Source organism: Aquarana catesbeiana, linkage group LG05, assembly GCF_042186555.1.
Source record: "Aquarana catesbeiana isolate 2022-GZ linkage group LG05, ASM4218655v1, whole genome shotgun sequence".
NCBI classification, from domain to species: domain Eukaryota; kingdom Metazoa; phylum Chordata; class Amphibia; order Anura; family Ranidae; genus Aquarana; species Aquarana catesbeiana.
In genome coordinates, this window is record NC_133328.1 from 206,171,793 (window position 1) to 206,198,327 (window position 26,535).

Here is a 26,535-nt window from a genome sequence, read left to right on the forward strand (position 1 = left end):
TGCGCCACCCTACTATTTTACATGAGTATACCACTAATTTGCTCAAATCTAATATATAAACAAACTTCTATGAGGCATTTACATGTGCAAACTTAAAGTGCAATGTGCCAGATGCCAAAATACCATATAATTCACATGATCAAAAATTAAATTAAATATCTAATTAAATATATGATTAAATATATATAAATATATATAAAACTACCCTGTTTCCCCGAAAATAAGACCTAGCGTGATTGTCAGTGATGGCTGCAATATAAGCCCTACCCCCCAAATAAGCCCTACCCTGTTTCCCCGAAAATAAGCCCTACCCTGAAAATAAGACCTACAAGGACTTTAACTAGGGCTTATTTGGGGGGTAGGGCTTATATTGCAGCCTTCACCGACAATCACGCTAGGTCTTATTTTCGGGGAAACAGGGTATAGTGACCAAATTGTTGCTGTGTGCAAATATACTAAAAAATTGCTCTGTTGACTGTCCTTTATGGATAAGTGATTCTTGTGCTTTTCAAATTAATCATCCATTTTTCCTTGTGACCCTTCCACCATATAAAATGACTATTCCACCACCATCTGTGCTAGCCACTCACCAGATACTGGTAGATATGCGCCTTTGGTTCATTAGAAGGGATAACCACTCCACCTGTACTGTTCTCCTTGCTGACCCCAATTTCTATAGGCAAACCATATCCATCCTCATAGGAAATAAATAGTGATCATTGCGCAGTATGAAATGGATATTTATTCAATACAAGTTATGTAAAAGACTGTGCACTCACATTTTTGGGGTGCCCATGAGCCGACACCAAGCTGTTCCAGCGGTTGTTAATGGGTAAAGAAATCTCATGTGCGATATCCAGGCCGGCGTGCGCTGCAAGCCTCGTTTTTTCCGATCTGCGTTCCGCGCCTCGCTCTCACCTGGCCGGAAGTTTCATAACGACGTGATAAATTTCCCAGCAGCCTTTACGCATTTCGCAAAATCAATTGCGTCATCAGGAAGCTGCTTAGTGTTCCTATATCACCTTATTTATAGTGTGAATCTGTTTGGTAATACCCTTTTACCGGAAGCTCTTCCCCCACCATTTTAGCTATGGTATTTTTGCCCACACTTCATTTACATGTTGTTTGCTGGTTCCTCTCTTGTTTAACCCATTGATGTTAATCCTGATTACTATGAGTGGGTGGAAATTATTCTATCTAATCCCTTTTTCCGCCGGGGTTGCCCATTATAACAGGTGGAATAGTTTTTACAGTTTTTCAAAATATCAATAAATTATACATCATATAATATCCTATTTTCATCCTATTTTCAACTTTATTTATATTATAATAAAAACATTATTTTCAAACATTTTTTTTTAGACCTACTTTGAAACTTTAAAATGTATTCTAAAAGTTTAAAAACTTACAAACAAAATGTATCCTTAAAATATAATTTGTATATATTATAAATAGTAAATCATTCAATATTTAAAAAAGAAAGAAAAAATAAAAAAATTAAAAAATATGAAAAAAAGAAAAAATGAAAAAATATGAAAAAAATATATAAAAATTTTTTTAAATGAAAAAAATATATGAAAAAATAAAAGAAAAAAAAGAAAAAAAAAGAAATGAGACAAAAAAAATGTATGATAATAAATGAGAAAATAAATATAAACTACCAATAAAAAATAAACAAAAATGAAAATAAAAGAAAAAATAATAAAAAAATATAAATGATATTAAAAATAAAAATAAGGATAAAAATTAAAAATTAAAAAATTGGAAACCTAATAGTCCTCTATAAAACAATTGACATCCAGTTCAATGTTTAACCCCTTTGGCCTCAACGTGTCTAATTTAAATATCCAGTATGTTTCGTTCCTCGATACTTCCCTTCTCATATTTAAATTCCTCCAATTTTGTTCTATTTTATCTATCCCAAATAACTTTAAATGTCTAGGGTCCCTTCTATCTGTGTCCCTAAAGTGTTTTGATACGCTATGGTGTTTGTACCCTTTTTTAATGTTCCTAACGTGCTCACCTATCCTCACCGAAAGTGCCCTTGTAGTTCTGCCCACGTACTGCAGCCCACAACTACACTCTAACATATATGTAACGTGAGTGCTGCAACACATAATCAGTTTGTCAATCTTATATTTTTGTTGGGTTGAATTTGACTGGAAGTCTGTTACCTTTTTTCCTTCCCTCTTAGTGAGTTTACAGGGTTTGCATTTACCACAATTAAAAAAACCTTTTTGCTCAAAAAAAGTAGACATTTCTTTTGGAGGGTCAGGTACGTTCTTCACAATTTGGTCTCTGATTCTCTTGGCTCTCCTATATATAAATGTAGGTTTAGATGGCAAAATTTTGTTTAGTTGTGGATCATTACTAATTATAGGCCAATTTTTCTTGATAGCACGTTCCAGTAATTTATATTGTTTATTAAATCCCGTTATGAACGGTATTTTCTCCTGTTGATCTTTTATCCTACTTTTATTTTGTAATACAATACTTCTGTCCATGTTTCTGACTTGTTCTCGGGTTATCTCTAAGTCTTGTCTGTTGTAGCCCTTGTCCACAAATCCTTCAATTAAAATATCAGTTTGTGTTAAAAAGTCTTCCATGAGGTCACATTTTCTTTTAATCCTAATGAATTGGCCCTTGGGTATGGCCTTCTTCCATTGAGGGTGATGGCAACTTCTTATTGGTATATAACCATTTCTGTCAGTGTCTTTAAAGTGCGTTCTAGTGTTTAGTTTATTTCAATTTTTAAAAATTTCTAAATCTAAAAAATTTATATGATCATGATCTATGTTTGCAGTGAATTTGATTCCATATCTGTTCGCACCTATATAAACTGATCCAATTCATCCCAACTACCCTTCCAGATAACCAGAATGTCATCAATAAATCTTTTGTACAACAGCAAGTTGTTACCCATCGCCATTCTGAGTCCTTCTAATATAAACCTCTTTTGTTTCAATCTCAATTCTGTTTTTTCATTGCCCAAGCCACAGCTGCCAGGGCTACCCAGCAAACCTTTTAATCAATTTGAAGCATTTATAGACCTACAAAAATGTATAAGAAAGCTTAATTTGAAAAAACATTTTTTAGAGAAGGGTGACAGCAATACACCAAAGATAGATACAATTTACACACATGGCCAGTTAAGAAATAAATCCACATTTACCCCAAATCCAGTACAAATCAACACATTGATGTATTCAAGAGAATGATGGAGAAAGAAATCAAAAATATCAAACCTGAAAACCCCAAGAATGATAGAATATGGCAAGGTATAAGAAAATTGGAAAAACGTAGGAACATAGTAGTAAGACCTGCAGACAAAGGGGGAGGGGTGGTGATTCTTACCAAAAAAGATTATAGTACAGAATTAGATAGACTGGTAGCCGACAATACCACATACCAACAACTTAGCAAGAATCCTAATAAAGAACTAAAATCTAAATGAAAAGAATTTCTGAATAAGGGGATAGCGGATAGAATTATTAATAAAAAGGATGGAAGATACCTTTTACCTGAAGCGCCTAAGGTACCAGTAATATACCAAGTAGCCAAGGTTCACAAAAACAAAACGAAGCCACCAGGAAGGCCCATAATTAGTGGGATTGGGTCGGTACACTCCAGGTTGGGTGAGTACCTGGATGTGTATCTGCAGCCCATGGCAGGGGAGGGCAAAGCTTTTATTAAAGATAGCAAAGATGTAATAAATACTTTGAAAAACATCCATGTAAATGACTCAACGTTATTGGTAACATTAGACGTTGAGTCATTATACACTAGCATTAAGCAAACAGACGCCCTGGCAGCGGTGGCTTGGGCAATGAAAAACCTCAGAATCAGAATTGAGATTGAAACAAAGGAGGTTTATATTAGAAGGACTCAGAATGGTGATGGGTAACAACTTTTTTTGGCATAACCATAAATATTACAAGCAAATTAAAGGAGTGGGAATGGGCAACAAGTACGCACCGAGTGTGGCCAACATCTTCCTCAATAAGTGGGAGGAGGAAGAGATTTTTGGGAGATGCTGGCCACACTTGCTGTTGTACAAAAGATTTATTGATGACATCCTGATTGTCTGGAAGGGTAGTCGGGATGAATTGGATCAGTTCATTGAACATATAGGTGCGAACAGATATGGAATCAAATTCACTTCGAACATAGATCAAGATCATATACATTTTTTAGATTTAGAAATTTTTAAAAATGCAAATAAACTAAACACTAGAATGTACTTTAAAGACACTGACAGAAATGGTTATATACCAATAAGAAGTTGCCATCACCCTCAATGGAAGAAGGCCATACCCAAGGGCCAATTCATTAGGATTAAAAGAAATTGTGACCTCATGGAAGACTTTTTAACACAAACTGATGTTTTAATTGAAGGATTTGTGGACAAGGGCTACAACAGACAAGACTTAGAGATAACCCGAGAACAAGTCAGAAACATGGACAGAAATATTGTATTACAAAATAAAAGTAGGATAAAAGATCAACAGGAGAAAATACCGTTCATAACAGGATTTAATAAACAATATAAATTACTGGAACGTGCTAGCAAGAAAAATTGGCCTATAATTAGTAATGATCCACAACTAAACAAAATTTTGCCATCTAAACCTACATTTATATATAGGAGAGCCAAGAGAATCAGAGACCAAATTGTGAAGAACGTACCTGACCCTCCAAAGAAAATGTCTACTTTTTTTGATCAAAAAGGTTTTTTTTAATTGTGGTAAATGCAAACCCTGTAAACTCACTAAGAGGGAAGGAAAAAAGGTAACAGACTTCCAGTCAAATTCAACCCAACAAAAATATAAGACTGACAAACTGATTACATGTTGCAGCACTCACGTTACATATATGTTAGAGTGTAGTTGTGGGCTGCAGTACGTGGTCAGAACTACAAGGGCACTTTCGGTAAGGATAGGTGAGCACGTTAGGAACATTAAAAAAGGGTACAAACACCATAGCGTATCAAAACACTTTAGGGACACACATAGAAGGGACCCTAGACATTTAAAGTTCTTTGGGATAGATAAAATAGAACGAAATTGGAGGAATTTAAATATGAGAAGGGAAGTATCGAGGAACGAAACGTACTGAATATTTAAATTAGACACATTGAGGCCAAAGGGGTTAAACATTGAACTGGATGTCAATTGTTTTATAGAGGACTATTAGGTTTCCAATTTTTTAATTTTTATCCTTATTTTTATTTTTAATATCATTTATATTTTTTAATTATTTTTATTTTCATTTTTGTTTATTTTTTATTGGTATTTTATATTTATTTTCTCATTTATTATCATACATTTTTTTCATTTGTCTCATTTCTTTTTTTTTATTTTTTTATTTTATTTTTTTCATTTTTTTTTTCATTTTAAATTTTTTTATATATTTTTTTTAATATTTTTCATTTTTTCTTTTTTTTTTATATTTTTTCTTTTTTTCTTTTTTTCTTTCTTTTTTAAATATTGAATGATTTAATATTTATAATATATACAAAGGATATTTTAAGGATACATTTTGTTTGTAAGTTTTTTAACTTTTAGAATACATTTTAAAGTTTCAAAGTAGGTCTAATAAAATGTTTGAAAATAATGTATTTAATATAATATAAATAAAGTTGAAAATAGGATGAAAATAGGATATTATATGATGTATAATTTATTGATATTTTGAAAAACTGTAAAAGCTATTCCAGCCGTTATAATGGGCAACCCCGGCGGAAAAAGGGATTAGATAGAATAATTTCCACCCACTCATAGTAATCAGGATTAACATCAATGGGTTAAACAAGAGAGGAACCAGCAAACAACATGTAAATGGAGTGTGGGCAAAAATACCATAGCTAAAATGGTGGGGGAACAGCTTAGCAAACAGATTCACACTATAAATAAGATGATATAGGAACACTAAGCAGCTTCCTGATGACACAATTGACGTTGCGAAATGCGTAGAGGCTGCTGGGAAATTTATCACGTCATTACGAAACTTCCGGCCAGGTGAGAGCGAGGCGCGGAACTCAGATCGGAAAAACCAAGGCTTGCAGCGCACGCCGGCCTGGATAGCACACACCAGATTTCTTTACCCATTAACAACCGCTGGAACAGCTTGGTGCCGGCTCATGGGCACCCCAAAAATGTGAGTGCACAGTCTTTTACATAACTTGTATTGAATAAATATCCATTTCATACTGCGCAATGATCGCTATTTATTTCCTATGAGGATGGATATGGTTTGCCTATAGAAATTGGGGTCAGCAAGGAGAACAGTACAGGTGGAGTGGTTATCCCTTCTAACGAAACAAAGGCGCATATCTACCAGTATCTGGTGAGTGGCTAGCACAGATGGTGGTGGAATAGTCATTTTATATGGTGGAAGGGTCACAAGGAAAAATGGATGATTAATTTGAAAAGCACAAGAATCACTTATCCATAAAGGACAGTCAACAGAGCAATTTTTTAGTATATTTGCACACAGCAACAGTTTGGTTACTATAGTTTTATATATATATTTATATATATTTAATCATATATTTAATTAGATATTTAATTTAATTTTTGATCATGTGAATTATATGGTATTTTGGCATCTGGTACATTGCACTTTAAGTTTGCACATGTAAATGCCTCATAGAATTTTGTTTATATCTTAGATTTGAGCAAATTAGTGGTATACTCATGTAAAATAGTAGGGTGGCGCAGACAACAGCACTTTTAGTACACCTCTGCAATTGGCTGCGGGTGCGGTAATCGCATCTGTTCCAGCACCCGCAACCATCCGCAGTCAAATCACAAAAATGTTCTTAGGAGCTGCGCAGGGCTGCCATTCATTCTGAATGGCACCCCCACACATCTCAGCCTAAAGCCCGTTTGTGGGTGCGGCAGCCGCACGGAAATTGCTTGGTCAAAAAAAGCATGCGATTTCCCTGCTCCCGCGTTGTTCAAAAAGGTGCATGCACCTTTGTTTTGCGGAAACACAGGCAAGTCAGTCCATTCATTTGAATAGGCTACCGTGCCCGCACAAACGTGGGCCGCAAAATAGCTAAGGTGTGAACTTAGCGTAAATCATTGTTTTTTGGTACATTATGTAGGATTCTGTTTATACAGTCCACAGGAATAGTATTCTGATACTTTGTTGAACTGTACTAGCTTCATGAACATCAAGAAATGTGATTTAAATTCAGTGCAAAAAATAGTACAAGCTGCTAATACAAAATAATAATATTATAGGACAGGATTAGCGAACAGTAGGCTATTGACCTATCATTTAATTGGCATGTTTACCTTTTTTCTTTGAAGCAGTTATTGAATGCAGTTTACTTTTCATTTGCTGCTAACAATTTATTCATGGAACCCTGAGTCTTTTATAAACACATTCATTTAAAGATAGCGTGCTTAGCCACATGCTGCATTAAAATATTAACATTTATGAATTCTTCTCTGAGCTCTATATTTTGAATATTCATTATTTAATGTTAGTCATACAAACATGTTATTTAAAAATATATTGAAAAACAAATTAAATTGACCTTATTATCATACAAGGCTATCCCGTGTACTTTAGGATGTTGACCTGTTGAAGGTCCTAGTTTTAATTGTATTTATTATTGGTATATACTGTTATATTCTGTGATATTTTCTTAAGGAAAACAGACTGCAGTAGACACCACCCACCACTGAGGCTATTATATTCATGAGGATCAAAAGCTATTTTTTAAAATAATCGTTAAGATTCAACCCAGCTCTAGCAGGTGGTATGAAGAGCACAGCAACTTGATGTGATGTCACAGTACACTTTAATCAATGAATCTTAATTTCATTTTGTTGGAAAGCTGCTTCAGATGTTATTCTTACCAGGCAAGATGGTGCTGGTCATATGGCTGAGCCTTTCTTGTTCTATTGGAAACAAAAGAACACGGACAGGAAATGACATCATAACCATGTAGCTCCACTCAGAATTACATTATACAAGGATTAAACAAAACACATACTAACAATTAGTGGCAGAACTAGTAATGACAGTGTGATAGATTAGAATTAGTGTTGTATCTATGTCTGTATAAACAGACAACAGACACTGCTTGAAGTATGTCAGAACCTAGTATATGAGAGGTGTCAGGGGGCTTGAGCTTGCAGAGCAACCAATGGGGACAAGCAACTTCCTGTGTTCCCTGTGGGGGTAGCGCTATAGCGATATATCTATATCTATATATATATATATATATATATATATATGCACAAAAACTCTATACATTCACTTTAAATACATTACTTCTAGAATTTGTAACAGTATGTGCACAGATGGCTAAAAAAATTTGCTCTGTGTATGTCCAGCCTTAGCCAGAAAAAAAAAAACATGCAGCCCCCACATTTGGCAAGCTGCAATATATATCGCATTTTTGTTCTTAGGTTTAGATATTGTATACTGTACTTTAAAGTTTGTTTTTTGTAGAAAAATCACATATTGGCATTGAACATTAACAGCTAGTTTACAAGGACATTTGAGCAGTGAAGCACAGTTTGAGATTAGTTTGCAATTTGCTTTTATTTCTTCATACAACTCAATAAATACGTATATTAAATGTCCATGGTAAACACATCTGAAAAGTCAATGTACACTAGCTGTAATGCTAAGGCAGATTTACCAAGAGTGTTATTGTCACCCTGGCCAGTGTTCACATAAAATATCAGGCTAAGGTTAATTTTCTTTTTCAAATTCTCCTGAGCTTGACATGAATTCAGCATAATAATGGTGAAAACCTACATATTTAGTAAATCTTCCCCTAACGGTACAAATGTAGTTTAAGCCTATAATTCAGTAAATAACATTTGAAATTAAAGTTATATAATTGGTGGCCATCTATAAAATCCTCCCTCTATTTCTTCTTTTTTTTTTTTTTTTTTAATCTAGCATTCATTGGATGTGATGCCACATCAACAACTTGTGCTTTACCCGGTGTTACAATTTTCAGTAATTAAATAAATTATGTTTTCGTTTCTCTCTTCCAGGTTGTGTGCTTACAGTGTCTCTTGTGGAACAGCTTTCTCAGATTCATAACAGTTCAGCAAAAACGGCCATGGAGTTACTCTGTAGCTACCTTCCAGGTCTGTAAATGAAAAAAGCAATGGAATACTTTAGTAGTATTATTTGGTCAGTTAAAACATTACTTTATATGTATATATATATATATATATATATATATATATATATATATATACACAGTCAGGTCCATAAATATTGGGACATCGATACAATTCTAATCTTTTTGGCTCTATACACCATCACAATGGATTTGAAATGAAACGAACAAGATGTGCTTTAACTGCAGACTTTCAGCTTTAATTTTTAGGGTATTTAGAGCCAAATCAGGTGAACGGTGTAGGAATTACAACAGTTTGTATATGTGCCTCCCACTTTTTAAGGGACCAAAAGTAATGAGACAATTGGCTTCTCAGCTGTTCCATGGCCAGGTGTGTGTTATTCCCTTATCATCCCATTATCCCAAGGAGCAGATAAAAGGTCCAGAGTTCATTTCAAGTGTGCTGTTTGCATTTGGAATCTGTTGCTGTCAACTCTCAATATAAGATCCAAAGAGCTGTCACTATCAGTGAAGCAAGCCATCATTAGGCTGAAAAAAAACCAAAACAAACCCATCAGAGAGATAGCAAAAACATTAGGTGTGGCCAAATCAACTGTTTGGAACATCCTTAAAAAGAAAGAACGCACGTGAGCTCAGCAACACCAAAAAACCCGGAAGACCACGGAAAACAACTGTGGTGGGTGACCGAAGAATTCTTTCCCTGGTGAAGAAAACTCCCTTCACAACAGTTGGCCACATCAAGAAGACTCTCCAGGAGGTAGGTGTATGTGTGTCAAAGTCAAGATTCAAGAGAAGACTTCACCAGAGTGAATACAGAGAGTCCACCACGAGATGTAAACTATTGGTGAGCCTCAAAAACAGGAAGGCCAGATTAGAGTTTGCCAAGCAACATCTAAAAAAGCCTTCACAGTTCTGGAACAACATCCTATGGACAGATGACACCAAGATCAACTTGTACCAGAGTGATGGGAAGAGAAGAGTATGGAGAAGGAAAGGAACTGCTATTGATCCAAAACATACCACCTCATCAGTGAGGCATGGTGGTGGTAGTGTTATGGCGTGGGCATGTATAGCTGCCAATGGAACTGGTTCTCTTGTATTTATTGATGATGTGACTGCTGACAAAAGCAGCAGGATGAATTCTGAAGTGTTTCGGACAATATTATCTGCTCATATTCAGCAAAATGCTTCAGAACTCATTGGACAGCGCTTCACAGTGCAGATGGACAATGACCCAAAGCATACTTTGAAAGCAACCAAAGAGTTTTTTAAGGGAAAGAAGTGGAATGTTATGTAATGACCAAGTTAATCACCTGGCCCGAATCCGATTGAGCATGCATTTGACTTGCTGAAGACAAAACTGAAGGGAAAATGCCCCAAGAACAAGCAGGTACTGAAGACAGTTGCAGTAGAGGCCTGACAGAGCATCACTAGGGATGAAACCCAGCGTCTGGTGATGTCTATACATTCCAGACTTCAGGCTGTAATTGACTGCAAAGGATTTGCAACCAAGTACTAAAAAGTGAAAGTTTGATGGATGATTGCTAATCTGTCCCGTTACTTTTGGTCCCTTAAAAAGTGGGAGGCACATATACAAACTGTTGTAATTCCTACACCATTCACCTGATTTGGATGTAAATACCCTCAAATTAAGGCTGAATGTCTGCAGTTGAAGCACATCTTGTTCATTTCATTTCAAATTCATTGTGGTGGTGTATAGAGCCAAAAAGATTAGAATTGTGTCGTGTCACAATATTTTTTTGTTTTGTTTTGTTTTGTTTTTAGTTTTTTTACAAGTTTGTTATCAATTTGTATTTCTGCAGAAATACATTAAAAAAGACTTCAGCTGTGTATGGCCAATGCTCCAACAAGAAAGCATGTCATTGTAGAGCAGAAGCAGAGGAGATGGTGGCAGATTGGTAAAGCTGCAAATAATAGCATAAAAAGTATGTTTGTTGTACAGGACATCGTGGCTGGGTCCTGGACACTATATTTCCCCTCTGTTTGGACTGTGGTCCCTTTAAGGGAACAAATGGGTTAACTCACCTGTCAGAGGAAGTGGGTTTAAAACAAGACAGCAAGTTGTAGGTGGGTGTGGAGGAGAATAGTGGAGACTGTGGATGGTGAATGGTAAATGGTGGACGTGGACGGTTTATAGCTGTGAAAGGGCACGGCAGTGTCCTGCCTGGAAACCTACTAGCAGGGAAAGTTACCTGCGATACAAATTAAGAACTGTTTAACTGCGACAGCAGTTCTGAGCTCTGCAAGTCGGTGAGACTGATATTTCTTTCTGTTGTTTTTGCTGCTGTAAAGCCTTTTAAGTTTAATAAACCTCCCTTTGATTGAAAAGCCTGCGTCCTGCGATCTAGCTGGTTCCCTGAACTTTACAACTGGTGCAGGAAGAGGGGCAGGACAGAATAACAGGCATAAGTATAAGCATAAGCATAAAATATATATATATTTATTTATTTTTTAATTTTATTTATTTTTTTTGCATTGGACTTAAAAACTGACATTTAAAGAGACAGTTCATTGGATTTATGTCCTGGGTTAAAGCTGTAAAAACCCTGAAAGCTGAACCAATGGAGGAGCTAATTAAACAGCATTCCCTGGCTAATATGCAAGCGCAGACGCGCCACAAGGAAGCTAATCAGCGCTTAGCAACCCAGCTGGAGATACAACAAACACACCACAAAGAGGCACTGGCTCTGCAGCAAGAAAATACTCACCTGTTGGTGGCCCAGGAGGTGACCCAGCAAGGGGTTATGCAGGCCCAAGTGACTGCCTTAGAAGAAGCAGTGCAGCAGCTTTCTCAGGGGCATGAGCAAGCGGCTGTTGCCCCTGGCATGCAGGTGACCGTGAGGGTGAGCCATTTTCTGAAGAAGTTGTCCCTGATTGATGATCAAGGCATTTCTTGCTACATTTGAGAGGACGGCAGAGAGAGAAGGGTGGCTTCAGGACCAGTGGGCTCACCGGAGATCCTCAAAAAGCCTACTTTGACTTCCCACCAGATGATGCTAAAGACTATCAAAAACTAAAAGCAGAAATTCGGGGTGACTACGGTCGTTCGGGCCCAACGAGTACAACAATGGAAGTATTGTCCAGATCGGTCACTTTGGTCTCAAATGCATGACCTGGTGCAACTAGTAAAAAAATGGCTGCAGCCCGAGGTGTTGTCTGGCTCCCAAATCGTGGAGTGGGTCATGCTGGATTGATACCTGAGGTCCCTGCCAGACAACCTTCAATGGAGGGTCAGCCATGGAGACCCCAAAACAGTAACCCTCCTTGTCGAGATGGTGGAACTATATACAGTGGTGGAGGATCTGCTCGGCCCTACCAAGCGCCAAGGGCCCAGTCTGCCACGGCCTGTTCGATAAACTTCAACCTTTCGAAAGGATGACCCTGGAGCAAACACTCCTTAGCGTTCTGTTCCTGTTCGGAGAGGAGGGGATGTACAATGTTGACAATGTCATTCCTGGGGTCATATCCGTGCACACTGCCCACGGCAAGAGGAGCCCATGGAATGCGGGGTTCTCCGGAGGGGGGCTTTTTATGCTCATAAAGCATGGTGCCCCGGGTTCATCCCAGAGTAATTGGGAGAATCGGTCCAGTAAGCAAAACTTTACGGGTTCGGTGCATTCACGGGGACACTAGAGAGTACCCTCTAATTTCAGTGATGATCTCCACAGCCCATGGCATTGGTACTCAAGAGGTGGGGGTGGTGAAGAACTTGGTGCATGATGTTATAATAGAACGAGACTGCCCATTATTTGCAAAACTGTGGGAACAAGGAGAACTACATGAATGCTCCAGAGACTGGGACTGAGACTGTTGACCCTGAACTGCTAAATGTTATGAATGTTGATCCAGATGATGAAACTGCTAATGATTTGGTTAATGGTGATACCATTAAGGATGTCAAAACATGTGGTTCACAGACCTACCTGAATACTGAGGGGGGGACCTTCTCCACTTCAGCTAATGCTGGGGGAAGAGGATGAGGAAGTGGCCTTTACCCCTGCCCTGCCGGATTTGGTGTTTCCCAGGGGGCATTTGGTACAGCCCAGATGCAGGACCCCACTTTGGTCCGGGCACGGGAACAGGTTGTAGTGGTAAATGGGGTTCCCCAAGAGCCAGGTGTGAATGAGTGATGGCCACACTTCGCAGTATGTAATGAATTGCTTTATGGGGTTAACAAAGTGAGAGAAAATGTGGTAGAGAAATTGTTGGTACCCCAACAGTATAGGCGAAAGGTTCTGGAGCTTGCCTATGACGATGTGTTAGGGGGACACCTGGGAATTGAGAAAATGGAGGCACGGATCACTGACCTGTTTTACTAGCCAGGTCTGAAAGCAGAGGTAAAGAAATACTATACCTCTTGTGCTACCTGTCAGTTGACCGCCCCAGTGACTCACTTCCGGAGCCCTTTGGTCCCACTGCCCATAATTGAGGTCCCCTTCGAAAATGATAGCCATAGATACAGTGGATCCCTTGGTAAAGTTGGCTTGAGGTCACTCCTACATACTGGTGATCCTCGACTATGCCACTGGATAACCTGGGGCACTACCCCATGGAATACCTCATCTAAGGCTATTGCTCGGGAATTATTCCAGTTGTTTAAAAGGACTGGTAATAGAAGGAAATACTCACAGTCCAGGGCACTCCATTTATGTCAAGGGATATGGCCGATGTGTGCAAGCTGTTCCGGGTTAAACAGTTTAAACAGATGGCTTGGTAGAACGCTTTAATAAGACTCTTAAGTCTATGCTCAAGAGAATAGTACAAAGAGATGGGAAAAACTGGGAGTGCCTGTTACCAGCTCTCCTGTTTGCTATCCAGGAAGTGCCCCAAGCCTCCATGGGTTTTTTGCCCTTTGAGTTGGTGTATGGGCGGAGATCTCGCGGACTACTTGACTTTGTTAAAGAGGAATGGGAAAGTGAACCTATCCAGCATAAGAGTGTTCTTGAATATGTCTCCCAAATGCAGGAGAGGATCCTAACCGTGATGCCATTGGTCAATGAACATTTGCAAAAAGCCCAGGAGGCTCAACGCCAAGTCTATAATAGGGCCGCTAAAATAAGGCACTTTCAAGTGGGGGATCGAGTAGAGGTGCTGATTCCCACTGTGAAAAGTGAATTCTTGGCCAGGTAGCAAGGTCCCTTTGAAGTTGTGGAAAAAATGGGGGAGGTAAATTATAGCGTCCACCAACCGGGCAAGAGGAAACCGTATCAGATATACCAAGTAAACTTGTTAAAGCCCTGGATGAACAGGGAACCATCAACCTCCCTGGCTTCTGCAACACTTGAGCCTCAGGTTGGGGTGGAGAGTGTCCAAGTAGCAAATACCCTGTCTAAAATCCAAAGTCAGCAGGCCAAGGAGTTCTTGCAGAGAAAAAAAGAAAAACTTTCAGACTTGCCAGGGCTAACTAGTGTCATAGAGCACAATATTATCACGGAACCAGGAGTCAACGTTTTTGTTTGGCCCTACTGCATCCCAGAGTCTCAAAGGAAGGCCATTTCAGAAGAAGATGTTAGACCTGGAGATCATTGAAGAATCACAGAGTGAGTGGTCGAGTCCAATTGTGTTGGTACCGAAGCCCAGTGGGACTCTGCAATTCTGCAAAGATTTCTGGAAACTTAATGAAGTTTCAAGTTTTGATGCCTACCCCATGCCCCAGGTAGATGAGCTTATTGAGAGACTAGGTCCAGCCAGGTATATCACTACATTAGACCTTACCAAGGGGTATTGGCAAATGCCGTTGACCAAGACTGCTAGAGAGAAAACTGCTCGTTCTAGCCCAGAGGGGAGTTTTCAGTACAAAAGAATGCCTTTTGGACTACAAACTGCTCCAGCCAGCCACGTTCCAGCGACCAATGGATATGATTTTACGACCTCACCGGGAGTATGCCTCAGTGTACTTGGATGACATCGTCATTTTTAGCAGAGACTGGGAATCACACTTGCCCAAAGTCCAGGCAGTACTGGACTCCCTCTGGAAGGAGGGGTTTACAATAAACCCTGAAAAATGTGCTTTGGGAATGGAGGAGGTGAAATACCTGGGATATATTGTGGATAGAGGGGTGGTGAAACCTCAGGTCAGCAAGGTACAGGCTATACAGAACTGGCCCCGCCCCCTCACACAAAAGCAGGTACATGCATTCTTGGGCATGGTGGCATACTACAGGAGGTTTGTACCCAACTTTGCCACATTTGGCTGCTCCATTGACTGATATGACTAAGGGTCGGAAATCTGTCATGGGGGAGTGGAATGCAGACGCTGAGAAGACTTTTTGGAGCTCAAGTCGGCACTGTGCCAACACCCTGTCCTGATAGCACCCAATTTTTCAAAAGAGTTTGTTGTCCATACTGATGCTTCTGATGTAGGATTGAGAGCGGTGTTGTCACAGGTTGTTCATGGCGAGGAGCACCCGGTAATCTTCCTCAGTAGGAAGTTGACACCAGCCGAGAAGAACTACGCTATAGTTGAACAAGAGTGTCTGGCCATTAAATGGGCTCTAGAATCCCTCAGATATTACCTCTTGGGGAGGAAGTTTAGGCTGATTTCTGACCATGCCCCTTTAACATGGATGAGACAAGGTAAAGGGACTAATGCCAGGATTACTCGTTGGTTCCTGGCACTCCAGGAATTTAAATTTGTAGTGGAGCATAGGCCCAGGAGACTGCATCAAAATGCAGATGCCCTCTCCAGAGTCCATTGTTTTAGCTCCACTGTTGCCTCCACCTCCTTGGTGTTGGGGCACAGGGGGGGATATGTACAGGACGCCGTGGCTGGGTCCTGGAAGGATGTTATATTTTCCCTCTGTTTGGACTGTGGTCCCTGTAAGGGAACAAAAGGGTTAACTTACCTGTCAGAGGAAGTAGGTTTAAAACAAGACAGGAAGTTGTAGGTGGGTGTGGAGGAGAATAGTGGAGACTGTGGATGGTGAATGGTAAATGGTGGACGTGGACGGTGAATAGCTGTGAAAGGGCACGGCAGTGTCCTGCCTGGAAACCTACTAGCAGGGAAAGTTACCTGCGATACAAATTAAGGACTGTTTAACTGTGACAGCAGTTCTGAGCTCTGCAAGTCGGTGAGACTGATATTTCTTTCTGTTGTTTTTGCTGCTGTGAAGTTTAAGTTTAATAAACCTCCTTTTGATTAAAAAGCCTGTGTCCTACGATCTAGCCGGTTTCCCAAACTTTACAATGTATAAGCCCTAAAGTGTATCTAAACCCAAAATTTTCAGTATATTACAACTTAACAGTCCTTAGTGGTAACTGTGTTGACTGCATTCGTTTTCCTTTTTTCAGGCTTTCTGTCAGTAACACACTTCCAGTCCTAATATAACACTTATTTACTGTATAGTATCAGGACAACAGAAACAGGATTTGACTACAGAACCCTATCCTTCTGCTACTCTACATAATATAGAGGGTGGGGTTCTATAGCCCTAAGCCCTAGCTTAAAACAATGTAATTGAGTCAGCACAGCAAGAATGCATAGGAAGCTATAAGATCTCAACATTTTTGGCAAGAGTGACAAGTTTTTTTTTTTTCATACTTATCAAACAGATTTGCCAAAACACTTTCACTAGTGAATTTACCAGACTGAATGGGACCAAACATTTCATTTTTGTTTTGGGGTTTTTGGGAGATTTCACATTTACTTTCTGTCCCATAGTCAAAACAGGAAATGAGAGGAAATATCTCCAAACTGAGTAAATCCCTGGTTGTCACCAGGGTCACCAGAACTAGTGCCCCCCCCCCCATTGAAGATATAGCCTTTATTACTGTTCTGAGGACAACCCAAAATTTGGCATTTTCTTTTACTTTCACTTTTGGTGACAATGGTAAACATGACAAAGAGAGCGGGGGCGCAGACAGCTATAAAAACTCAACAGGGGGTCTATCCAACTCCACTCTTCCAAAAAAAAAAAAAAAAAAAAAAAAGTTTTGCCTTTAGTTATACTTAAAGTGTTCCTCACACATCAACCTGGTGTAAAACCCTTGAAATATAGGAAGGTCCTGTTGATGGCCATTGTTCCCCTCAAGATAACAACGCTAAGATGCCAGGCTTGCATGGCTTACGTACTAAATAGACTTGTTTCAGAAAAACAGCTGTTTTAAAATATGCTCTTCTCACTTCTCACCATCATATAGGGATAATGGTCAGCTTAAACCTGTTTTTCTTGTTCATGTACATATGGTTATATCTGACACATGGCCTTAGGCAACTCCACTCCATTCTTCAAAAGGGAACATAGGGCCACACACTGGTAATATCACTTCCTTAAGCAACTTTTATTGCACAAACAGTACATCTTGCTCTCCTCCACCTGATGGATCATCCCTCTGTGTTCAACCCTTCCAGACTTAATCATAGAGAAGGATTCAGGAGGAGGTGTGTACAGTACATTCACCAGCTCATTCAAATCATTGACAGGTTAAATAGATATAAAAAATCATGTATACCATTCAACATATACATACTTTAGTAACTATTTGCATTTAATATATACATGTAACAGCCAACTATCTCTGTACATATATGAAATCCAATATAAAGGTATCCTTAACATACTTGTAGAGAAATGTACATACTGTATATAATCTAAAAAAAAATGCAAAAGACCACAAAAAAAACCTAATTATTATCTCTTGTCTTTTCAATATTCACACAACATAAGGAGTTATTCACAATAAAACACCTTCAACTCATCATTTATAATCATTCAACCATATAATAATCCCTAAAGCTAATTAAAAAAGCCCTAAGCATAGACTAGTGAGATTTCAGACTTGAACAAATTTGAACAGACTCAACCATTTAGTATTTAGGCCTGGTTCACACCTATGCATTTTTTAGTTTTGTAGAAACACATTATAGTCCATTAACATGGTTTCTTATAGGTCACGTTCACATCTGTGCATTTTATGGAAAAGGCCAGGGACCAGAAGATTGTGTTTTTGGTTCTATAGACTTCAATGGATCAAAAACGTGTATTTAAAAATGCAAAATGCACCTGGAATATGCATCAACTGTATAGGTGTGAACCAGGCCTTAAGTAGATTGTGAGTGGGTTTTGAGTTGGTTTTGCCCTCACAGTTATTGACCACTTTGATCTAAAATTACCCAACCTAGTGTAGAACCACAAATAAAAGGTTACTTGCCATGCTAAATTTTTTTAATCCATTTCCTTTGTTCTCCAATATGGTGTACAGGTTCATGATGTCTGGGTACTCATCTCTTATAAGCTTACTATTGAATTTGCATTTGGGCAAAAGAAAAGTTATTTAATTGCCGAATTGCTTGTAACGGAAAAAAGACCCTCTGTGAATAGAACAGATGTTATCAAGTTCTTCAACCTGAATCTCTTAATATCTTTATTCAGTGCAAGTTAATAATACTCAATTCACCATTCCCAGTCTGCTATATTATACATTATTATTATTATTATTATACAGGATTTATATAGCGTTGACAGTTAACGCATCGCTTTACAACTTGAGGGTAGACAGTGCAGTTTAATACAGTAGGAATCAGAGGGCCCTGCTCGTTAGAGCTTACAATCTAAGAGGGATGGTCAAGAGATACAAGAGGTAATAACTGTGAGGGGATGTGCTGATGGAGAAAATAAACGTACAGTTGTTAGGTGGGGTCCACATAGGCTTCTCTGAAGAGATGGGTTTTCAGGGATCGTCAAAAAGTAGGAGATAGTCGGACAGATTGGGGTAGCGCATTCCAGAGGATAGGAGAAGCTCTGGAGAAGTCCTGAAGGTGAGCACGGGATGAGGTGACAAGGGAGCTAGAAAGTAGGAGGTCTTGGGAGGAACGAAGAGAACAACTTGGTTGGTATTTTGAGATCAGGTTAGTGATGTAGCTCGGGCCAAGTTATGGATGGTTTTGTAAGTTATGGTTAGTATCTTCAATTTTTTTCTTTGGTTGAGTGGCAGCCAATGGAGGGATTGCAGATCCTATCTAAGCTTTTTTACTTTACTCTTATTTTCAGAGAAAGAAGGTTTAAGAGGAATCTGCACACTAATTGCCGAAATGTTTGGACCTGATATAATCAGACTGTAAGTGTTTTTGTTCATAAACAAATCTGAATACTATAAGACCAGCTTTGTTCTGTTTCGTGCTGTAGGAATTTAGGTTTGGTTGTGTTTTTGTTTTCACACTTATGTTTCAACATTTGAAAATTGCTAATCTTCCCCTACTTAAACATCTGCATAATTTGCTAATTACACTCTAAACCATAAAATCTATTTCCTTATTTTAGCATTAGAACCAAGTGCTTAAAAATGAGTCCAACCCATTTCTAGTATGAACTTTAATGAACTGGGACCCATTTCAATGGGTTGAATTAAAAACAATAGGGAATATCCCCATAGCAAAGTGAATGTTCTCTTGGCAAAGTGAATGTTAGTAGACAAGGTGAACCTGTGTTTTCTCTTTGAATAACCAATCATTTGAAGGACATTAAAACACAGGGTTTTTAGTACTAATGCTTGGGTATTCATAGTGAACAGAGGTTAAAACACTGAACCCAAGGGCAAGTAAAGTAAGTAAAGGCAAGTAAGTATGATAGGCATGTGTGTGCTTTTTTTATCCTGGTGCATTTTGTGTATTTCTTTCAGATATGTGTAGAAATCCAGTGTGAAATTTTACCTTTGTACATCAGTTTCCTGTAATAAAAAACAGTCACTGCCGCTCTCTCTTCTTGTGCATTGTGATTGATCTTGTATCCAACCCCCTTCACTAGTTTTCTGCATGCATCCTGTAGTTGGTGGGTCAGTGGGATTCCCTCCCAGACCAGAGCTATGCTTTCTGTACATACTATATGCATCAGAATGATGATGACACTTTTTCAAGGTAATAACTGATTTCCCAAATACGTTTGGTGCACAGTGTGGTTTTATATCTTTTGTGGCTATTAAAGTGTTACTAAACCCACTATAATAAAATCAGTCTATATATATAACTATATATATATATATATATATATATATATATATATATACATAGTGGGGACGGAAAGTATTCAGACCCCCTTAAATTTTTCACTCTTTGTTATATTGCAGCCATTTGCTAAAATCATTTAAGTTCATTTTTTTCCTCATTAATGTACACACAGCACCCCATATTGACAGAAAAACACAGAATTGTTGACATTTTTGCAGATTTATTAAAAAAGAAAAACTGAAATATCACATGGTCCTAAATATTCAGACACCTTGCTGTGACACATATATTTAACTCAAGTGCTGTCCATTTCTTCTGATCATCCTTGAGATGGTTCTACACCTTCATTTGAGTCCAGCTGTGTTTGATTATACTGATTGGACTTGATTAGGAAAGCCACACACCTGTCTATATAAGACCTTACAGCTCACAGTGCATGTCAGAGCAAATGAGAATCATGAGGTCAAGTCTGTTATCTTGCTGCACATTTTCACTGACAAGTTGTACACTTGCAGAGCACTTGAAGCGGAAGTTCTAGTTGACACTTTTCCAATTTGAAGGAAATTTGTGTGGCAAGTCTCTAGCAAAAGCAAAGTTGCAGTGGTGAGTCTACAGCAAGAGCTCTGCAAGTCTACAGCATGAAAATTTAGCCACAGTGACCCCCTGTGGTGGGATGACTATTGCACAACATAACTGAACCAGAACTTGCAGCAGACTTGCAGAGTGTTGATCAAGGAGTCAAGCAATGGAGTCAAGCAATGAGGACTGCAATTGTGCAACAAACTTGTGAAGCCTGGCAAGTCTAGCAATAGCTTAGCAAGTCATTTCAAACTTGAAGCTCAATTGCTTGCTTTCTGGGAAGTGAATAGCCTCTATGCCTTTGGTAAATCAACCCCATTGTGCTTTCCATGTCACTAAGGTGGAGATTTATGGAAACTGGAACACTCAGCTTGTTCAGTTAAGCTTTGACAATACCTGGAAGCTGATTGGTTTGTATGCAGAGCTGCACCAGATTTTGCACTGTCCAGTTTAAGTAAATCTCCCCCATAGTGTCACCAGAATCCTAGCGTGAGAAGGAGAGGCACAATCCTCAATAATTTACAGTGCATTATGTACTTATCATATCACTGGCAAATCCTTTCACCATAATGGAAACATGGACAGAACCTAAAAACAGCCCTGGCCTGAACTGCATACAGTATGTGCCCATGACCTATCTTTGAAATGTCAGTTACATAGTCGAGGACAAGTCCACGACATGTGTGCAGACTAGAGAAAATGTTACTATTTTACAAAAAAGGTTTAGTTAAAGAGGTTGTATCCTCCACTTGGTCATTTTTACCTACAGGTAAGCCTATAATAAGGCTTACCTGTAGGTAAAATGAATATCTCCTAAACCTGCACGTTTTAGGAGATATTTAATCTACATGCAGCCGCTGGCGGCAGCGGCGCCCCCTTCTAAAGATCCGGCAGATCGTGCCAGAACTTGCCGGAGCGGAGGACTTCATGGCGACTCTGGCCACTCAGCTGCCGGAGCCAACGGACCCGGAAGAAATGCAGAGGGAACATGTCAGCTCCCTCAGCGGTGACCGGGTACGCTGCAGGGGCCTCATTCTAAGGTAAGTATTTCATAATGTGCTATTGTCTTGCGGGGGGGGATTTTTAACGGTTTACTATCGCTTTAAAGCAGGTCACACAAGGCAATAGATATTTTAGTCTCGGATATAATCCAGTATAAGCCTGGATAATAAGATTGTTGACCTCTATGTCAGTATGTTGCTTTTTCATTGTAACATTAGTCAAAGGCCAGTGTATGTGTCATTGTTATACTTCTGGTATTTAAAATACATTATTGGGGGACTGAGAAAGCTTCAAGTTGCAGTACGTATTTTCTACAATGCAATACTTTTTTTGGAAATGCCATCTGTCATAAATCATAGTGTGTGTTCTTAAACCAGCTGTCCTAAAATCAAAAGAGCAAACTATTTTGTAAAACATTTTTCTGTATTGCCCTACTTTTCAGGCTAAATTTTAAACTGAACGCTGATGTCATTTGCCATACTATGAAATTATGTCAAATTGACTCACACCAGCCAGCTTGTCACCTGTACAAGGAACCAGAGGTAAGACATTGCTTAAAGTGTATGCAAATCCTAACAATCAACTTCTCTTATTTGCTTCCTTTTAGTCTGTTAAATACACAGTGCTTTGCTTTGATTGTACAATAAGTGCAGAAATCTTGTGCACTTTGCCTCTACTGCACTGAAATATCAGGCAATGTTATCAGTCCAGCCAAGTTCTCCATTGTAGTCTGCAGAAGATAAAGAGATGAGGAGGAGCTCTGAAGGCCAAATCAGAATATATTAGTGTTACTGGTAGGGTCATCAATTCAAAAATAAATAAAAAAAAGATAACTGAAGGCTTCTATAGATGGCTCAAACTTCAGGTGATTCCTGTTGAAATTTAAGCTATAAATGACCTTGTCTACACCACTCAGCTTGACAAAAGTGGATTTTTAAATTGACTTCTATTGCAGAAGCTAGGAAGAAAATTATCGGCTGAACAGTGACTGCATCCAATCAGATGCAGTCACTGTTCAGGTATTCTGACAGCTGTGGGTGTAGTTTAGCCTGGATGGAGGAATCTATTAGATTTCTCTTGTTCAGCCCATGGGCTTATTATTGTGAAACTAGAATCTAAATTGCAAAAACTAGCTTTAAAACCTCGTACGCACGATCGAATTTTCCGCAGACAAAACCTCTGATCTTTTGTCCGAAAGCGCATGCCTGGATTTTGTCTTGCATACAAACGGCAAGGAATTGTCGGCCAACAAACACGAACTTAGTGACGTACTACCTGGTTTTTCAGCTCTTTAGCACCACCCTTTGGGCTCCTTCTGCTAATTTCATGTTAGTAGAAGGTTGGTGAGTGTTGATTTGCACTTTTCATTTCGCGCTTTTCATTTAGCGCTTTTCAGTTTGCGCTTTTCATTTCATGCTTTTCACTTCGTTTGTGAACAGCCGTTCGTCAACCAGACATGTTGCAGAATCAGTGGAGATAACGTGTTATTTATTATTGGCCTTGGAGTTATTGCTTTGACCCAAGCCCAGTCCAGGAACAGGAGGAGGAGGATTTCTTGGACCAAAAATTGGTTGCTTTATTAATGGTGACCAATTATGTCATATGCCTTTGCTGTGGGAGCTCCAGGAGAATAATCCGTATGATTTTCAGAATTATCTCCGGATGACGGACCCCTGCTTTCACCAACTCTTGGCATTGTTGACCCCCTATATTAAGAAGCAGGACACATGCATGAGGCTTATATTTTATTTTTTGGTGGAATAATGATTTGATTTGGTATATTTTCAATATTTTTGGATTAATAGAATGCACTTTTTGGTTAGGTTCTATTGGTAGATAGCATGTCTAATTTTATTTGTTTTCTTTTTTTAATGCACAATAAAAAAATTGTGAAGAATAATACTTGGCTATGTGTTTTACTTCAAATGACAGTTTGGGAGTAGGCAGTTACATTTAAAAAAAAAACAATGTAAAATTGACAAGGAACACCAACATAGTTGTAGCTTTGATCTTAAAAAGTACGGGATAATGGTGTTGTGGTGACTTGCCCACAAAAAAAAAAAAAAAAAAAAGCATAATAATATTATACTTGATATCACTAGAAAATAAAAGCCTTTAAGATATGTTTGCAATAACTCCATCAGTATCACCAGCAAAGCTACTTCATTATTATCCCATTAAAGAAGAGAATGTGCGCTGCAATTCGAGATTTCATAATTTGCCGCGTCACAAATGTCAATTCTCCAATACGAACGCTAGTTTACAAGACCGACAGCTTCTGGCTCGTCCTTGCCTCCGAGCATGCGTGTTTGTACTTTGGACTTTTGTCTGATGGACTTGTGTACACACGCTCAGAAAATCCGTCAACAGACATTTGTCTGCGGAAAATTTTAAAAACCTGCTATCCAACATTTGTCTGCAGAAAATCCAACAACAATTGTTCGATGGAGTGTACAAACGGTCGGATTTTCCGCCAACAGCCTGTCATCACACATTTCCCGTCGGAAAATCCAATCGTTTGTACAAGGCTTTTGAGAGGTAAAGCAGAGTTCCACGACATTTATTAATTTGTTTGTTTGAAAAAATTTCATAAGAACATTCACTTCTAACACTCACTTGTTTTTTCAAATTCGTCCCCCCGATGTCCACTTTACTATAAAAAAGAAAGTTATATTCTGTTGTCCTGGCCCCTTCTATCTTGCTTGTGGGCATGTGAAGCCCACAATCATACAGTTCCGGGATATGGTGCAGCTGAGTGACCAGCATGCACCACCCATTCTCGCGCATGCGTAGTATGACAGGCTCGCAGCGCCGTAATGTTCTCACGTTGCCATCACAACGGGCGGCATCGTCGGAAGTGCCCGTCCCATCCTGATGGCAACGAAGCCCTTGGCGCTGCCCACTGACTCCTGGCAAATGATGACACACATCTCCCAGGAGCAGAGGGAAGTGAAGTCAGAAGCTGCGGTGAGGAAGGGAAGATTTGAAGGGACCACATAGCAACAGGGATTAAAAGGTAAGTAAAAAAAATGTTTTTCTCCAAATGTCATCAGTCCAATAGTTAGGATAAGATCTATTACAGAATAATTCATTTCACCTCTAATAAATTATCTATACAGCGTCTAATCTTTTTTGCATCATTTGCTTGCCTTCATGCGTTCCCTCCTCCAGTGCTAAAATATAAGTACATTGTGTAAATACATTATTCTGCAATTTTATTTTGGAAAATGATTTCCTAACAAACGTTGTTTATGACATGATAAATCAGGCCTGTGTGTGTTCATCTTTCTGCAGTGAATCTGACATCTAACAGATAACACACATTTGATGAATCATCTTGAAACTGTTTGTTAGAATGTTAGAACGTCACAAAAGCAACTAGTTCAGAATGTTCTGTATCTTAAAAGCATTGCAAATTTTTGAGTCCATGGAAGCAGAAGAAAGTTACATAGTGAGAGATGTACTGATCAATAATAAAATACAAACTGCAGATGGATTCAACGGCATCCCAGTCTCCTGGTAACAAATTACTTTGGGTGTTAAGATACATATTTTTGTGCCAGTATGGATGTTAATGCCAGGTAATTGTACCCTGCATCCATGGCCTTTCTGCTTGCACTGATGGAAAAGAACAGTTTGTCATTTTTAAATTGTCTATCTCCAAGTTTAAAGAAAGTCTTTTAAAACTTTGTTCACTGGAAGCAGAAAACTCTTTAACTTTAAGGTAGATTTGATCATAAAATATTATATTAAAAGTAACTTTTTCTCTGTTTGGAAAGTGTCAGGTTTTTACTGATATTCAGGGCTCTGGTAAACAGATTTTACCTCATTTCTTGTCACGGTGACAATGGTTTCACGGTGTTATTGTTGAAGATTTTCCCCTCATTTCCTGTCTTGGGAAATTATAATTGAAATGTGAGGACTTCAGGGATCTCCAGACTACTGCCACATTCGGTCCGCTCCAGGCTAGAGTTAGTGGCGCATCCTCAATGCGCACAGATTGAGCTTTAAAGTGTTACTAAACCCACAACAGTAAAATCAGTCTGTATATGCAGTAAAGCATGCTTGTTTTACACCTAAGGTGCTAATCCTCTGCATTGTGTAAAAAGGCTGTTTGAGCTTATCTTCTCTGATCCTCCCCTTCTTTTACTGTCCCCAATCCATTTGCTGACAGAACAGAGCTTTGGAGGCAAGCTGCACATGCTCAGTTTGGTGTGTATTTCTAGAGAGTTTGTTTCTTTGGAGAGTGCATGTGATCAGCACAGAGCCAATCAGCACTGTCCAGACAGAAGGCCAGGGAACCTGCAGCCTCATAGGACAATCAAGGGAGAATGAATACTCCTCTTACAAGCTTTAACCAGACACTGATAGAAGTCACAAGACTGCTATATACTGCTGATGAGAATAGGTATTAAGCTGTTTATATTTACTAAAATAATTGCATTTCCTGTACTGTGGGAGACCAGATATAGTGAATGCAGGGTCCTGGGTTTAGTAACACCTTAAGGTTATCAGATGTTACCTATTGTCTCTGCTTCAACATTCTCCCAAGTAAGAAGGGACTTTGATGAGGACTCTGATGTAAGGGGGACTCAGGGGGACATTGTTGTAGGGAGGCATTTTGATTGGGACCCTAATGTAAGGGTAAACTTTAATGAAGACTCTGATGTAAGGGGGACTCAAGGGGACTTTGTAGATAGGCATTCTGATGGGGACCCTAATGTAAGGGTAGACTTTAATGAAGACCCTGATGTAAGGGGGGACTCTGAGGTAAGGGAGACTCTGATGGAGACCCTGATGTCAGAGAGCACTCTGATGGGGACCTTTATGTAAGGATGGACACAGAAGAAGACCATGATGTAGAGGGGAATCT

General features: G+C 38.9%; 1 protein-coding gene across 1 annotated transcript in view; it reads left to right on the forward strand.

The window, feature by feature from the left end:
* The window catches only part of AOAH (acyloxyacyl hydrolase), a 165,975-nt gene that overhangs the window by 43,400 nt on the left and 96,040 nt on the right, over positions 1-26,535 (forward strand). Inside the window, exons 2-4 of the mRNA XM_073630511.1 lie at positions 9,027-9,122; positions 19,129-19,195; positions 22,105-22,204. Coding sequence (XP_073486612.1) covers positions 9,027-9,122; positions 19,129-19,195; positions 22,105-22,204 — 263 coding nt within the window. The remainder of the gene's footprint in view (positions 1-9,026; positions 9,123-19,128; positions 19,196-22,104; positions 22,205-26,535) is intronic.